Here is an 18,583-nt window from a genome sequence, read left to right as displayed (position 1 = left end):
AAGCCTGCTACTAAAGTAAGACACATTTTTCTACCCACAATCACCATCGGTCTATGAAATACTACCAACAGATATGCTCTATCCAAACATCTGATGTTGTTAGGCACTAATTTCAGCCATGAGTAAACTCTTCTGTGTTGATGGTCTGCCACGTGCAAATGCAGTACCTCAGTATGTTTCAATAAGCAGAAGGGTGAACAAAATCTTGAGACTTTTGGCTGTGATTTGCTGGTAATGATGATCGAGTTTTACTTAACAAGAGCGAAATGAGCACTTAATTGTTTCTAATTAGAAAAATAGAAGGAATGGCTAAAACTGACCTGCTTCCTTCCTCTTTGGCACCGTTCCAGTATATTTTTTCAGACTGCACCCGAGGTTTGACATGCAGAACTGGTTTCTGACCTGGCTTTGGCTTCGTAGGTGGTTTTGGTGGCTCAAAAACATTAGGAATAGGGGCTACGTCTGATGGAACTGAAGTCACTATTTGCCGATTGTGTCGGCCAACCGCAGCTTCCAACTCTTTTCTATTCACAATTGGAGGAGAGCTATAAGAGGCAAGGTAGACCAAGACTACTAGAGTGACTACTACAAGGTTACTAGACTGACAGAATAGGGTGGTAGCAAGGCAACCCAAGTAACACTTCCCGGGAGCATATCTTGGGAAGTATTACGTCCCAAGATATGCTCCGAAATATTCCAAACATATTCCGAAGTTTACGACAAGCAGTCGCACGAGCCAAATCAAACTCAAGAAATTAAACTCATTCTCATCGTTTCCTATTCCATTGTTGTGTGACTATATTTGTCGCATTTTAAATAATGACTCAACCAATTTGATACGAAAAAATGAAGTGAATTCACAAATAACTGGTAGCCCAAATAAAGGTGGGTTCAGTTGTGCGTGATCAAACAAAAATAAGCGTGACCAGTCCCGTTGTTTTTCAAATTTATTGGCTTCAGCTACATAAGCTCAGCTCCAAACCAACATACACCCATGTAGAAAACCTCTCTTAAACTCCGACGTGGTCACCTCTTCAACACGTTGCTAAATATCCTACATGTGCATTCATGTCATGGGCTCACTGTTGCCAGCTCTAGCCGTCATTTGAGAAAGAGACACACGTAATGAGTGAATCCAATTTTATACCATGTTTCACATGTTTAGCAATAAAATAATAGATGTTGTATCAAGACATTCAACGACTGACATTGATAAAATAAAAAACAGAAGCTGTGCAAAATGGGCTAGTAAAACAATACTAATATTCCCACGACCAAACACGAGCGAAGCAATTGTTTGGGAGATTTATGATAAATGCATATGTGCATATAACTCACGAAAATTATTCATCAACGGCCGTTGCAGACCCTTGTACCAAAATCTCATCAACAAATTTAACCATTTTTCAATAGAGTCGTTTAAGTATAATAACGATAAAAAACACATATAAACCTGTTTAAATATGTTACCAAGTCTTTATTATTTGTAGAAAATTTCCTAAACCTTACCCATCTGATCGGATTATACATAAATAGACAGATTAATTCGGCTTGAAATCGTTATTAAAACTTGACAAGCCTTATTTTTATCAAAATTAAGATCAGCAAACAAAACGCCGAGCGACAGAGAATAGAACCACTAAGTAGTGCGCATTTCACACAAAAAAAACATGCACATTTCACCAGTCTATAGCATTGTCCAATTGCCAAAGGTTTCTGTAATTAACGTAGAAGTACTGAAAAGTAATTGTTTCTTTTTTGCTGATTTCAAAGTAACTGACATTTTGAACACTTATGAGTACTTTGGCATTCCAACTGATGTTCAAAGCAGTGAAAGTAAAGGAAATGATGATGATATTTTTCCTAAGCATTCTCATGAGATTATTATAATATTTAATTATAAGAATAATTATTCAATTTTATAAGAATTAATTATAAGAATTAGCATGCGAATTCACAAGATTGAAGTATATAGTGACCGATGTTGGGCAATATGTTACTATTATTATTTTTTCTAAATAGTTTTGTTAAATAGATTTTCTAAAAATCTATATAAATATCACAACTTCTTGATATTGTTAGCTATGACGTTTTGAAATGTAAACAAAATTGTGCATTGGTTTTCTATTATTACTGTATTACTATATTAATAATATTGGTTATTCTAATAATATCAGTGCATTTTACTTCTAATATTGCATTTCACCTATTGCGGAGGAGAGATATAAACATATAATCTTTTCCTTTCATTAATGCTGTTTGTTGTACATAATAACACCCAGTACATTACAGCTACCATTGCAGCTACCATTGCAGTTATCCTATTGCACTGCAGTGCCATTTGACTGCTAATATTGCATTTCTCAACCATCAATACCCTTTCTTTTTTCCAATATCACTTTGGTCATGGGCTGTATGACAGGGGAATTTCTAGTTAAAAACATGCCAGGTTATGTTTTACAAATATTTCATGTAGTTACAAACATTCAGTTACAAATTTCATGTAGTTTGAACAAAAATTATCATGGCTCTGATGCCAACAACAACAATATGAACATATCAGCAGTCTTAGGGAGTGTTTTTGGTGAAGAGCTGTAAAAAGCATACGACATCCTAAACTTTGCGAAACATGAGTTTTGTAAATCAGTCCATGTATAAGGTTCTCCTTCACATAGCTTGATTTCACATTGCCTAAATAATATGAAACAATGTTTCATATCTTCTTTTTCAATTTTAAAATTATGGCTCCGAAAAAGACCAGTGTGACAATGCTTTTCATTAAAATAACAAATAACAGAACAACAAATGGATATATTTAAATCAATTCTTGAAAAATCTTCAGGGAATCACTTAGTAAACAACTGAACGTTATGTAAAAAAAACTGAGTTTAGCAAATGGCTCAACAAATGGCTGATCATGATCATGACCTGATAATGAAAGGCAAAATTCAAAAAATATATATAAACAAATATATAAATAAGTTACAATTATTTTAAGTTCACCTAGTATAAGCTGGACTAGCTCGGTATCTCTTTATCACTCTCTGACCCTGTCTATCTATACACCGTCCATCATAAGACTACACCTCAACTCCATGTCTTTATCACTCTCTGACCCCGTCTATCTATACACCGTCCATCATAAGACTACACCTCAACTCCATGTCTTTATCACTCTCTGACCCCGTCTATCTATACACCGTCCATCATAAGACTGCACCTCAACTCCATGTCTTTTATGTCAATATGAAGTGGCAATAAAAATTATTTTAATGATAAATACTTTATTTTAGTTTCTTACATATTATGTAGTTTTTACAATGAGTGTTTCACACTAGCTTACATAATGTAGAAATTTTAATGTTACCTATACGTAGTTAGCTCAAATATTTATCATCAAGTGTCGGGCGGTAATACAAATGACATGAAACACTATGTCTTATTCGAATACCTGCTGCAACAAATATAGGTTTCAACATCCAGGTAACTATTAGGAATAGATCAGCTTTGTATGCTGAGGTCTGAGGGTAGTTAACAATGTTATATAAAAAAGCCTACACAGTACTGGCAAGAATATGGCATAAAAGAGAAGCTCTTCAATGATGCAAAAATGCTCTTTCATTTCTGCTAAGCGTCTGCTGAGCGTCTGCTGAGCGTCTGCTGAGCGTCTGCTGAGCGTCTCCTGAGCGATGGTCAGCAACTACTGCGGTAGAAAGTCTAGTATTCAACCATAGCTGAGACAAAGATTTAACATTCATTAGAGCAATTACAATTTCTCAGAGTTATTACCCTCACCTTATGCCATGAGGGCGATGAGATGATGGAGTGGGTGGAGGGGAGGGAGTCACTGGCTTGTTGTTATTTTCGTGGGGCACAGGAGGCAACGGAATTCGTTTTGTAGCAATCTGTTGATGTAGTGCTTTGTTATTGTCAAAGTCGATGTAAGACTCGGTAGGTGAGGTGATTGGACTCGCTAGAGTTTTTTTAGGAGGCCTCACAGGGGGCTCACTTACTAGAAGATGAAATAAAATGTGTCACAGATTTGTGTGATGAATACATAAAAGATATATGGCCCGTGAACGAAGAGTCCAGGAAGCAAACACGGCAACCACTGCTACACATCTTTGCATAAAAACATAATTATAGTACTCCTTTCTGTGTTTTCACCGGGAATTGTATGCTCATGTTCAGAGCAACAGTTAGTGTGCCTTATGCTATATATTTAGACCTTTATTATCAGAGAGTCGCTCGCTGAAATAATTTATAGCAAATGAATACTCACTGTCTATGTCTTTAATGGTAGAGTAATCGCTGCAATTACCTGCAAACCAAAAAGAGCAGACTATATACTGAGAAGCTGCAAGGTAAGTTTTAAATCCTACCAGAATTTGAAAGAAAAAAAAATACTCAACCAGACTGACATTAAAACAAATACAAATGTAGACACCAACTTATTTATAAAACGCGCTTCTGCTTTCAAGTATAAACTGCTGAGACAGGCAACTCTGTGACTCCATTAAAGAATAAACTGCAAAACAGCCGCAATCTAATAGTAGTGGTGTTTTTCAATATCTGTAAACATGCTATAGTACAATAGACACAATCATAGAAAGCCATAGTACAATAGACACAGCCTCAACTAGAAAGCCATAGTACAATAGACACAGCCTCAACTAGATATCCATAATACAACAGACATAGCCATAGAATGCCATAGTACAATAGACACAGCCATAGAATGCCATAGTACAATAGACACAATCATAGAAAGCCATAGTACAATAGACACAGCCTCAACTAGAAAGCCATAGTACAATAGACACAGCCTCAACTAGATATCCATAATACAACAGACATAGCCATAGAATGCCATAGTACAATATAGACATAGCCATAGCCTGCAGGCCCTACAGAATTATAAAAATAATATTTTTTAGCGTACGTACTACAAAATTGTCTTTAGAAAGCAGTACGTCAAGGTAAACTAATTTACCACAATTCCTCCTCAACTATTAAACCCTTGGTATCCTGCTACAAAAACAGTTTACGTAAACAAGAAATTTCAAAAGTTGAAATATCTCATCAATGTTGTTGCAAGGCTGGTTCACACTGTATCGCCGCATTTCGGAGTTGTCCTCTCGATGATTATTCATAATCCGCACCGTAAACTTATGGCATCGCTACGGCAACGCAGATATATCGGGAAACATTGCATCTGTCAGACTTTCTCGATATTTTGCCGAGCAACCACGACAGTCCACACAATGTGAGCTACTTCGGCAATGGTTATTGGCTGTCACTGATCGCTTGATTTATATTTCCCTTCACGGCAGTTGAGAACGCTATACCAAAGAGTATTCCACGGATGTAAACATGAATGAATTTGTGATCATGTGAGCAATGTTATCACAGAGAATCACCGATGTACTGCGGGACTAACGACGACATACTGCGATTTAGTGTGAAGCTGCCTTTAGGAAAATGGAGGCTTCTCATAGATACCAATCTTGAGAGGGTCAAACTAAATATATCAGATACTTTTTAATTAATGTTATTTCCTATCAATCTGCATGGCGACAACGCCTTATAACAATTACTTTGCCAAACAAGCTGGGCAGCTGCTTCTGCCTTTGAAAATTTGTTTGATTTTAAGTTTGCTAAACACATGTTAGCTGGTCCAAAACTCTGAGTCATAAAGTGATTTTTGCTTCAAATGGGATAGACATTCACTGACCTGGTACAATGTTTTTGTACCATAAATTTGTGAGATCTGAGATTTTATAATAATTTGGTTGCAAAACTGGAGGATCGGAGATTACTAGAGATTTAATTTTGAGATCTAAGCTTTTCTATCCTTTAAATGCTTGTGATCTAGTGATCCAGTGACCCACAAAACCAGTGATCCAATAGTTATCATTCTTTCGTTAGTTACCAACTGCTCCTGACTATTGGCCACCCATTAATAGTCAACAATTACTCCTAGTCGATAGCCACCCACCACTAGTCACACACTAACAGTGCATATTAATAGTCAACAATTACTCCTAGTCGATAGCCACCCACCACTAGTCACACACTAACAGTGCATATTAATAGTCAACAATTACTCCTAGTCGATAGCCACCCACCACTAGTCACACACTAACAGTGCATATTAATAGTCAACAATTACTCCTAGTCGATAGCCACCCACCACTAGTCACACACTAGCAGTGCATATTAATAGTCAACAATTACTCCTAGTCGATAGCCACCCACCACTAGTCACACACTAACAGTGCATATTAATAGTCAACAATTACTCCTAGTCGATAGCCACCCACCACTAGTCACACACTAACAGTGCATATTTGTCATCAGTTCTAAAGCACTCAACGCGAAGCACCCTATCATGAGACACAGGACAGAACATCGATTGTCACGGTTAGGCACAAGTGGCTGCAGATAAATGCCATCAGTAGTGACAAGAACTGCAGGCAGGTGCCATCAGTAGTGACAAGAACTGCAGGTAAGTGCCATCGGTAATGGCAAGAGCTGCAGGAAGGTGCCAGCAGTAGTGACAAGAGCTGCAGGTAGGTGCCATTACTAGTTACAAAGGCTGCAGGTAAGTGCCATCAGCTGTGATAAGAACTGCAGGAAGGTGCCATCAGTGGTGACAAGAGCTACAGGTAGGTGCCATCACTACACTGGTAAGAGCACGTACAGTTTGTCATGTTTCAAATCTAGAAATCTATATGCCGCATATAAACCTCACCTAAGCATTCTACCTACCAGTACCATAATATTACACGTTGCTAATATTGTCCCACTACTGCAGTCACTATTATACCAACTAGAATGTGAACAAGCAACAAAGCACAGTTGGTCTTTAAGTTTTGAGTCCAGGATGTAACTAAATGTTGTTTGCAAAAGCAACTTTTCATTGTCGCTGACACCAATTGCTGGCAGGCCGCCAGACCGCATACAGAAACTACCAGCATATCTACTGTATATTAGAGAATTGCTCAGATTAGGTTGATGTTTGCAGGAAGAAACCAGACTTGTTGCCACTGTTGACAGCTGCCAACAAGTGTCTGATTAAAGAATACTCACTGTCCACGTCACTGTATGTATCTGAATCTTGGACTTTCAGAAATGACTCCGATGGATATATAGGATCTTCAAGGTTGTCAGAAGCACGAGATGAAGAAGAGTTGCTACAAATAGTCCAACAGAGATACAAAAATAAAAAGCAGTTGTAAATAGAAAGTTGATATTATAGTAAATAGTCATAATATCAACTTTATATTATTTTATTATATATACTATATTATTTTATTATATTCTATAATATTATAGCTAAGAGGCTACTGCTTGAAACACTCAAAGCTCAAACACTTGAGTTTGACAACCTCCTAAATCTGTGGAGCCCACAAAAAATATCTTTAACCTCATCACAAACCTTTAAAAAAATTGGATATATTCTTTCTAGAATACTTCTGTAGTATTTGTCATGCTATACTTTTTTATAGATATTATAACTAGTACCGGTAAGTTAAAATTTGAAAAATGAAAATATTTTTTTTAATTGTATTTTCTTATTACTTTGACTTCTGACAATTGCAACTTCTCTTTTGTGAATGGATTCTAAGCAGCACATGAAATTGCCTGATTACTAAGTAGAGACTCTCCGTCGTTTGTAGTTCACCTCTGATGGGCAACTTGTGCCTTAGCTTCACAGACCATGAAAGCTGCAAGCTAAATTTTCTACCAGCTTTAGCCAGACGCATGGAGAGCAGGCTGATCGCTGTTTAAAGTTACACCGCAATTCATGGCTGACAGATGCGCAGTAAAGAAGCCTTATAGGTGCAAATGGATGCCATGGATTCCTATAAGCTCACAGAAACATTTGACTATAAAACAACTAAGTTGTCACAGATTGAAGTACTTATCAGACTTTGTTTCTTTTATACGTTTTATACATTTTCCTGCATTTATATTCTGAAATTTCCGGAAAAGTGCGATATTGATATTAAAAGTGCTTACAACATCAAATTCATAAAAGTAGGTGCATGCTAGTATTGCAAATATTTTATGAGATGTGCAAATCTTTAATGACTGCAGCAAAGGATATTGCAAAAAATATATATACATTGGTGATGATCAAGTTGTTTCATCTTGTCCTATATTTGCTTCTTCAAAAGTAAAATGAGGTGAAGTAGATTTATCTCTAGTGTAATAACTTTTTTACAAAGATGTTGCCAATTATAGGCTATGGGATTATAGGCTATGGGATTATAGGCTATGGGATTATAGGCTATGGGATTATAGGCTATGGGATTATAGGCTATGGATTATAGGCTATGGGATTATAGGCTATGGGATTATAGGCTATGGGATTATATGCTATGGGATTATAGGCTATGGGATTATAGGCTATGGGATTATAGGCTATGGGATTATAGGCTATGGGATTATAGGCTATGGGATTATAGGCTATGGGATTATAGGCTATGGGATTATAGGCTATGGGATTTCGAGAAGATGAGTGCAATTGTGAGCTCTACGACCATGAGTTGAGTCATGTGCACAAAAGAGAGTTGCGGATAGCCATTAAGATAGCCTGAAGGATTGTAAATACTTTCAATGATACCTTGCATCACATATAAGACGAGAATTGGCTGCCAGGAGTCCAGATCTGATTGCCCTTACCCACACCTGCAATAGAAACTTGAAAGGTCAATATTACAGTGTCTGAAAGGACAATATTACGGTGTCTGAAAGGTCAATATTACAGCGTCTGAAAGGTCAATATTACGGTGTCTGAAAGGTCAATATTACAGTGTCTGAAAGGTCAATATTACGGTGTCTGAAAGGTCAATATTACAGTGTCTGAAAGGTCAATATTACAGTGTCTGAAAGGTCAATATTACAGTGTCTGAAAGGTCAATATTGCGGTGTCTGAAAGGACAATATTACAGTGTCTGAAAGGTCAATATTACAGTGTCTGAAAGGTCAATATTGCGGTGTCTGAAAGGACAATATTACAGTGTCTGAAAGGTCAATATTACAGTGTCTGAAAGGTCAATATTACAGTGTCTGAAAGGTCAATATTACGGTGTCTGAAAGGTCAATATTACAGTGTCTGAAAGGTCAATATTACGGTGTTTGAAAGGACAATATTACAGTGTCTGAAAGGTCAATATTACGGTGTCTGAAAGGTCAATATTACGGTGTCTTAATGGAAACAACTACAGTAATTCTCCTAAAATTGTCAGGGGCATGCGATCAGAACACCTCACACATCACCCAATCGCATACCCTTATGTGTAGAAAATCCACAAGTACAACTAAAAACCAACACATCAGACCTCACATGCATGAGGCAAGGGTTAGTGAGAAACAAAGCAAGCTGTTTGTAAGAAGTACCATCAATGGGAACAGAAGCAGCGAATGAACAAGCTAAGTGAAGAAAGAAAGAACGGGATGGCACACCTACCAGACACTCGGCATCATGGGATGCAGCAAAAAAGTAATTTTTACAGCTGGGATCCCTGCTGGCATGCTCCACAGTGATCGCATTATCTGGAATCTTAGCTTCAGCATCCGGTGAGAGACGCTTCACACTAAAATACCTTGAGGTCTAGTATGTTTTGTAATGATGAGTTAGTCAAATATCATCAATTTTAACCAATTTCAATTTAATATAATATATAATATAATACGCAGTGAATAACTTCAATAGTTATGCTATGACAAAAGCATTTAAAACAAGAAATAGCAAAAAGAGTTGACTGGCTGATTCAATGCTGAGCAAGACAGTTAGAGCATGGGCAGAGATAATAGAGCGATTTTCTTTATAAACATGCTAGAGAGCAACATGCATACTTATGCTCATTCCCTCTAAAACGAGTTAATGATATGAACTCAGCGCCAGATACCAACAAGTAAGCATGGAATAAGGGTATGGATGGAGGAATAAGGGTATGGATGGAGGAATAAGGGTATGGATGGAGAAATGAGGGTATGGATGGAGGAATGAGGGTATGGATGGAGGAATGAGGGTATGGATGGAGGAATAAGGGTATGGATGGAGGAATAAGGGTATGGGTGGAGGAAAAAGGGTATGGATGGAGGAAAAAGGGTATGGATGGAGGAATAAGGGTATGGATGGAGGAGGAATAAGGGAATGAATGGAGGAATAAGGGTATGGATGGAGGAATAAGGGTATGGATAGAGGAATAAGGGTATGGATGGAGGAATGAGGGTATGGATAGAGGAATAAGGGTATGGATGGAGGAGGAATAAGGGTATGGATGGAGAAATAAGGTTATGGATAGAGGAATAAGGGTATGGATGGAGGAATAAGGGTATGGATGGAGGAATAAGGGTATGGATGGAGAAATGAGGGTATGGATGGAGGAATGAGGGTATGGATGGAGGAATAAGGGTATGGATGGAGGAATAAGGGTATGGGTGGAGGAAAAAGGGTATGGATGGAGGAAAAAGGGTATGGATGGAGGAATAAGGGTATGGATGGAGGAGGAATAAGGGAATGAATGGAGGAATAAGGGTATGGATGGAGGAATAAGGGTATGGATAGAGGAATAAGGGTATGGATGGAGGAATGAGGGTATGGATAGAGGAATAAGGGTATGGATGGAGGAGGAATAAGGGTATGGATGGAGAAATAAGGTTATGGATAGAGGAATAAGGGTATGGATGGAGGAATAAGGGTATGGATGGAGGAATAAGGGTAGAAATGGAGGAATAAGGGTATGGATGGAGGAATGAGGGTATGATGGAGGAATACGGGTATGGATGGAGGAATAAGGGTATGGATAGAGGAATAAGGGTATGGATGGAGGAATAAGGGTATGGATGGAGGATTAAAAGTATGAATGGAGGAATAAGGGTATGGATAGAGGAATAAGGGTACGGATGGAGGAATAAGGGTATGGCTGGCGGAATAAGGGTATGAATGGAAGAATATGGGTATGGATAGAGTAATAAGGTTATGGATAGAGGAATAAGGGTATGGATGGAGGAATAAGGGTATGGATGGAGGAATAAGGGTATGGATAAAGGAATAAGGGTATGGATGGAGGAATAAGGGTATGGATGGAGGAATAAGGGTAGAAATGGAGGAATGGGCTCACAACTCAATAAGGATGAAGACAAGGATAAAGACCTTTTCTTACACCAACCGGTGATTCCGAGAGCCTAGGTAAAGCAAAACCAAAATGCACATCAATGATAACCAACCTGACAGCCAACTTATAATACTAGGTCTATACAAAGCAAACTCATCGCTTAAACAATGTACACAATAAGAAAGTATATTGTGTACATATATTACAACCTTTGCTTTTTTTTTACTATATATTATTTGAGTATTTCATCAACTGTGTCCATAACACTAACTGTACTCTGAGCCAGCAACCGTATCACTTATCATTAGTGATAAAATATGACCATATGGCCATGTAGCAAGTATGGTGATTTTGTGTGACCCACATAGCAGTAAAATTTTGACCTAGTAATGAAGGTGGATGTTGAATTGATTTAGTCATGTCAATCGTGGTTGGCCTCACGTCTGCTCCAAAGTGATATGCTCTCATATCAGCACAGTGTGAAAAGCATATTGACACAGCATTTCTACAGTACATATACATGTACAACAGCATATCTGAAAGCTGAATATCATGTCAGCACAGTGTACAGCTGCTTATCAATAATGCTGCCTCAATATACTGCAGCCACTAGTAAACTAGTAAACTAAGGTCATTTGATAAGAATGAATCTAAACCTTCTTGTGGAAAACATTCACGAACAACAGATCTATTATAGATTGTGTACTCTTTATTGTGTGCCTTAGAGATCCGGTGCAAACTACTGGAATGATAAGAACATGAGCTGGCTTGTAGATGAAATGCTCGACTATGGCGTCTCAACACGGAACATATGCCGTGATTAGGTCGAGAAAGAGAGATAGTTAACTTACACATTATAGCCATACAGAGAGAACTTGCCGACCAACTTGCTCGACATATCCGACTGGTAGTAGTAAATAAACTGATCGGTGATGATAACATAAAACCTTTTCCCTACAACATACCAAGTCAGACCTCATAAAGCAAACAAGCGCCTGCTTAATACATCTTAGGAGCTTTTAACTAAGTGGTGTCTGAACGGGAGCCAAGCTTTGCAAACAGTTGAAACGAAGAGCACGCACTCAGGTTGACTATAAACACATGAACGAGTTTTTGAATATTCAGGATGGCAACATCATCCAAGTAAATGTGAGAGTCTCTCACAGTCCAACTCACTCTCCGTGTTTATATCCTTGAACAACAGGAGAGCTGACAACATCCAGTAATCTATAGTGTTTGAATTAGACACTCAGCGATAGCATTCTTATGTAAACAGAAAGCATTTGAAAGTGAAACATTAGAAGTGGGTGTAGTTGTTCTTAAGTGAAGTCCTAATACTCGCATAGATTTGGTTGTAACGGGGCTGAGAAGAAACAATCTGAACATTTAGATTTTATAGAATTACCTAAAACTATACCACTAGAAAGGACTAGTTCATTATACTAGCCTGTCACACCGTAACCATGATAAGCTTTACCCTTATGTAGTTAATATAATGTCACTATAGCTTGGCTGATGTATTCATAATGATAAAAGGAAATGAAAATACGCATATTTGGTTTTTACCGTTTTACTCTACAAACATTTGTATGTGTTAATTTTGCTCACCATCTCTATCAATTATACTTACAGCGAAAATTCATTTTCTCCATTGCTTTTCCTAGTGCTCCAGTGTTTCTTTTTCTTAAATATCCCTGGTATAGTACGTTCTCACTAGATCGGATATCTTTGATACCTGCAAAAGAACAAATGCTATAAGCAAAACTTTTGTTTTAAAGTTATCTTTAACACATTATGCATACCTTAAAAACAACTGTTACTTACTTTGAAGAACAACTGTTACTTACACTAAAGGAAAACTGTTACTTACTTTAAAGAACAACTGTTACTTACACTAAAAGAAACTGTTACTTACTTTAAAGAACAACTGTTAATTACTTGAAAGAACAACTGTTACTTACTTTAAAGAACAACTGTTATTTACTTTAAAGAACAACTGTTACTTACTCTAAAGAACAACTGTTACTTACTTTAAAGAACAACTGTCACTTACTTTAAAGAACAACTGTTACTTACTTTAAAGAACAACTGTTACTTACACTAAAGGAAAACTGTTACTTACTTTAAAGAACAGCTGTTACTTACTTTAAAGAACAACTGTTACTTACTTTAAAGAACAACTGTTACTTACTCTAAAGAACAACTGCTATTTACTCTAAAGAATAACTATTACTTACTTCAAAGAACAACGTTACTCTATTCTGGAGAATAACTGTTAAGCCACTTACTCTTTAGTTTTGAGACTCCAACCATCTCTCTGATTGAATTAGTCACCCTTTTTAGAAACCCAGGCGCTTGTTTGCTGCTTTCTTCACGATAAGCCATCTTGATTCATCAACTTTGAAAATAAAACAAGCATTGACAGTACTCAATTATTGATCCCGTAAATATTCCATTAAAATCAGAGCAAGTGTGGATGAGGGTAACACTTTTTCACAGCAGACCAATGTTATATCATATTGTAGGCCTTCAGAAGTCATCAAAAATTTTATGTTTCCATGGCCCTAAAAATGGAGGCGAAACTTTTATATCTCAAATTAATCTGTCTACAGTACCACGGTAACAGGATATGAACCTCTTTTAAAAAAATGATTCGCAAAAAATATTTTATTTGCATCAATGTTGAGAAGCTTTCTTTAGCGCATTTAGTAGTAGTTATGCAAAGTACTAACATATACTTGTTACTCAGTAATGTGAGTATACTCAGTAATGTTGTTATGCTTTGCATAACGACGTTACTGAGTTCCTGCACAAAACTTTCTTTTTAAAAGAACCTTAGCATAAAGATCGTGTAATCTGGTCAGTCATCGGCGCGTGAGCGAGAAAGTTAAAAGCCTGAAAATTGGAATGACAGTAAATACATAGCCATTAATTCTTGTTTACACAAAACGAACCTATTAGCAAAAATGCTTGAGCACCAATAAATAATTTTCATTATATTATTTTGCTGAATTAAATCATGTAAACAGGATACAGGCCAGATATACTGATAGTTGGCGAATGGTTGCGGTCCCATGAGTTAGCCTATCAGTTCTGACATAAGTTATGTTATAATATTTATAGCTATTATAATTGGAAATATTTAGATGCTATTGGTTGTGGACCTTCTGCTATTGGTTGTTGGCCTTCTGCTATTGGTTGTTGGACTTTTGCTATTGGTTGTGGACCTTCTGTTATTTCTAACTTAGGATAAGATAGTTGGATGTATTGTGGGTTACAAAAAAGCCCAGTCTAGTGATTGTAGTATATTGAGCCAAGATTATTGACCAGCAGCATACTGTGTATGTTGTGCTGACATGGTGTTGTACATGTAGATATACTACACCAATATGCCCTGTACATTGTGCTGATATGAGAGCAAATAATTTTGTAGTAGACATGAGGCTACCCAAGATTCGCATGACAATCTGTTAAACATCCTTTCCATTACCAGGCTAAAACTTGGCTGTTATGTAGGTCACACCAAATCACCATACTCACTACATAATAATATGGTCATATTTTATATTACTTTCTTTTGAAAAACTGTTGACAAATTTTTTTCCAACTAACTTATTATCAACTAAATAAGGTATATAGGATGTGTGTACTATGTACTCTCTCCCATGTTTCACCAATCACTTATGCTTTTCCTATATGAGATTTAATCTTTTCTTAAAGGCTGACTGCAACAAAATTCACATTACAGTTATTTGGTATCAAAAGGTTCACCATGTCTTACTCTGTTGTGTTGTAGGTTCAAAATATGTGAAAATGTGATTACAAGCTCTTAAAAACTCAAAAACGAACAGTTAATAGCAGTCATCACAAAAACTTCGTAGGTTGGAATCTCTCTCCATAACGGCTCAAATGGGATGTAGTTGAACACGATATGCTTCTGTTTACACTTTCATGCAACTTCATTCGTTGAAATATTTTCACAAATATACTTCAGGCATTCAATAAAACCATGTCTATTGTCCTTGCGCGTCTATTTCAACATTAACATAATACTGTCACTTTGAGCACTGATATCTCAAAACTTAGCCTAAAAATTAGTTTAATTTTTTAACCTTAGCTCGAAGGAGTGTATATCATCCTCTGATAAACATAAAGAGCCTGTTGGTCACCTTTGATAGACGAAAAATGCTGCAGAAAGTGTTCGCGCCATTTAGCAGGAAATAGCGGTCACATGATCTGATTACGACTAGATGATTAGACCAAGCTGAAACGAAACTGTAACGTAGCGAGCTTCTATACATGATAAGGGCTTTCTGGTAGAACCCGAAGTGTTTGTCATAAACTAGTGCTATGAGAAGTTTTATATTGAGCCTTTTATTGGTCTTTCGTCAAGTTGAGTACGTCATCAAAATAAAAGGATTCCAACCTACGGCGTTTTCGTGATGACTGCGATTAACTGTTGTTTTTTGAGCTTTCAAAAGCTTGTAATCACATTTCCACATACTTTGCACCTACAACACAGCAGAGTAAAACATGGTGAATCTTTTGATACTAAATAACTGTAATGTGAGTTTTGTTGCAAGTCAACCTTTGACAGGCCTCATCCATTATATGTATTATACAAAAAGGAGCATTTATTTACAACTTGATAGCCAGTAACACACTTTTATTCATCACCAATAGTAAGCAATACCGTACCAGTTTCATCTCTACAATATCGCTTAGGTTTATTTACACCCAATCTAATTTTCCACACAAAATGAAGAAAATCAATTCTGCCTCAATTATAAGAGCAAATATTCATGCCTTCTTAGCCTTCAAGAAATCTAAGCCGAATGTAACCGCCAACAACAACCAATTTAAACTGAGACTGTAGCGGAATTGGCACCAGTCAAAATTTAATGCTTTAGTACTTCTAAGAACAACTTGCTTTCCATCAGCCAACACACCACTACCTTGCGCAGTTAACAGCATTGAGTGGAAATTTTTGCAGGTACTTTATCTGTTGACAATGCGCAAACGCACCATATCGTATAAACTGCTACGCCTGGTTGTGCATCCCACTATTGTTTTTAGAAAGGTTAGAAGGAATAACTTTTCTAACATTATATTTTTCCCATCAGTGAAGCAAATTCATCGAGAGGAAGAAAAAAGAAAATATCACAAGTCTCATTAATGAACAGAGTATCTTTTTAACGAATTTATCATCTCACTATTCTCTGCTGCAGCCAAGAGAGTACACTGAACTTACAGATTTCTACAATACAACCTGTTGGACCCAATAGAGAAGAGCTGAAATTAAATCGTTATAATCTGCTGAAACCATCAGAGTGAGCGGGGCCGAGCACTTGCTGTGATACATGAATGACTACTAAATGTTACTAAAATTAAGTACTCAAATACAGAATTTGATGAAGGATTAACAGCAAATAGGAGTTACGGCGCGCAATATATTATCCATCTAGACTTATTGATCTACGTGTATCTGCAAGATCCGTACCGTGTACAAGCCTAATAATAACGTTGCAAATTGCAGTAACAGTCAGCAAACTGTTTATTTATAAACACTGTCACAGAGCAGTAACCAGTTGTTAGTGTTTTAATCATACCTGCATTTAGCGACACAATAATTGTGTGCCACAGACCTTCAACAAAATGTTTGATACGTGACTTGCCAAATGGAAAATCACCAAGATCTGATGGAATTACAGTAGAAAAACTGATATGCTAATAGACCTGCCAACCACTACGAAAGCACTAGCACTGATTTACAAAGCTTCTCTAAAATCTGGAAAACTTCCTGAACAGTAGAAATATGCCAATGTAGCCCCTGTACATAAAGGGGGAGACCCAGAGTTACCTAATAACTACAGGCCAATATAACTCACAAGCATACCCTGTAAAATGATGGAACACATAGTGTTGCATTATCTAAACAAGACACTTGATGATGCATTTCATCATTGACAACATGGCTTTAGGAGGGGAGTGTCCTGTCAAACTCAGCTCTGTGCCACATACAACGGACTGGCCAAAGCAGCAGACGATGGCCATACCACTCACGCCATCATCAAAAATTTTTCAAAAAGGATTTCAAAAAGGCTTTTGACAAAATTTCACATCTACTGCTCCTTGAAAAACTACAAAGCATACCGGGGATAAACACACAACTCATTAACTGGATCCACGACTTCCTATCTGACAGGTAACAATCTGCAGTACTCAACGTAAAGAGTTCTCAGAAATGTGCTGTAACATCTGGAGTCCCACAGGGCACGGTACTGGGACCTACCCTTTTCTTATGCTACATTAACAATCTACCCGAAAGTTTATTTTGCAATGTTAGCCTTTACGCTGATGACACACTAATTTACCAAGTAGTTAGTAGTTCAGGGAATGCCAAAATATTCCAAAATAACATTAACGAAGTGTACAACTGGTCAAAAAAATTGAAAATGCCATTCAATGAGAAAAAGTGCCAAGCAATATGCTTTGGTACAATGAGCCAGCAGTTTACGTATAACCTAGGAAACTCGCCTCTTGTCTGGACAGAGGACACAAAATATCTAGGTGTGATCATCCAGTCGGATCTGAAATTCAATCAACACATAAAGAGCAAATGTAGTAAAACAAGGAAAATACTGGGGGGAATTAAACATCTGATGTATAGTGCCCCAAAGGAGGCTAAACTGCTCGCATACACAAGTCTATGTAGACCAATTCTAGAATATGCAGATGCAGTCTGGGATCCAACCAATAAAAACACAATCCAATGCATAGAGCTAGTACAAAATGATGCTATACGGTTCATAAATAACATGAGAGGGCGTGGGGAAAGTGTTTCGGAAGCAAGAAACCAACTAGGTATAAAATCACTGGAAGACAGGCAAAAAAGCCACCGACTCAGTCTGCTCATTAGAATTCTTCAAAATGAAAAAAACGGTTTATAGTCCGAACCTCGACTGGTTTGAAAATCGACGAGTTTGTATTTCGACAACGGTTGGCCCAATCTCGACAGCAGTTTTACTATTTTACCATCTACTATTTTCATAGTAAATGAGCGATTTATATGTAAAAGATTTATTTGCGCAAAAATATCTTGTGATCTATTTGATGCAGCACTCCCCAGCTTATGTAGGCTTAACAATATTTTGCCAAACCTAAATATAGAACGAATGCTAAAACAAGTAACAATCATAAATATGGTTGACTGTTATGCTAGCAAAATGTTTTATTTGAAATCTAAACTTCAGTGAGTAGCTTTGATTTTTATTTTTTGAAGTGAGGATACAACTGCAAAAAGACATTTATTATCTGTTGACGATTAAATTATTGTAAAACTGCATCAGCCTTTGTCGATGTTCGGACCAACCTTTGTCTAGATTCGGACCAACCTCTGTCGAGATTGGGACTTGTCTAGGTTCGGACTTGTCGATGTTGGGACTGTTTCC

At 37.2% G+C, this 18,583-nt stretch overlaps 1 protein-coding gene across 2 annotated transcripts in view; it reads right to left on the bottom strand.

Annotated features, from left to right (window-relative positions):
* LOC137393766 (uncharacterized) overlaps positions 1–18,583 on the bottom strand; it is a 28,190-nt gene that overhangs the window by 9,235 nt on the left and 372 nt on the right. For both annotated transcript variants that reach the window (XM_068080455.1, XM_068080456.1), the window contains exons 2-10: positions 13,421–13,530; positions 12,763–12,867; positions 11,984–12,086; positions 9,479–9,605; positions 8,633–8,697; positions 7,093–7,196; positions 4,283–4,321; positions 3,796–4,012; positions 321–545 (exon numbers count right to left, since the gene is read on the bottom strand). In XM_068080455.1, coding sequence (XP_067936556.1) covers positions 321–545; positions 3,796–4,012; positions 4,283–4,321; positions 7,093–7,196; positions 8,633–8,697; positions 9,479–9,605; positions 11,984–12,086; positions 12,763–12,867; positions 13,421–13,517 — 1,082 coding nt within the window. In that variant the 5' untranslated portion in view covers positions 13,518–13,530. The remainder of the gene's footprint in view (positions 1–320; positions 546–3,795; positions 4,013–4,282; positions 4,322–7,092; positions 7,197–8,632; positions 8,698–9,478; positions 9,606–11,983; positions 12,087–12,762; positions 12,868–13,420; positions 13,531–18,583) is intronic.

Source organism: Watersipora subatra, chromosome 4 (assembly GCF_963576615.1).
Source record: "Watersipora subatra chromosome 4, tzWatSuba1.1, whole genome shotgun sequence".
In the NCBI taxonomy this organism is placed as follows: domain Eukaryota; kingdom Metazoa; phylum Bryozoa; class Gymnolaemata; order Cheilostomatida; family Watersiporidae; genus Watersipora; species Watersipora subatra.
Note: the sequence above shows the minus strand (reverse complement) of the source record. Positions and strands in the feature narration are given on the sequence as shown.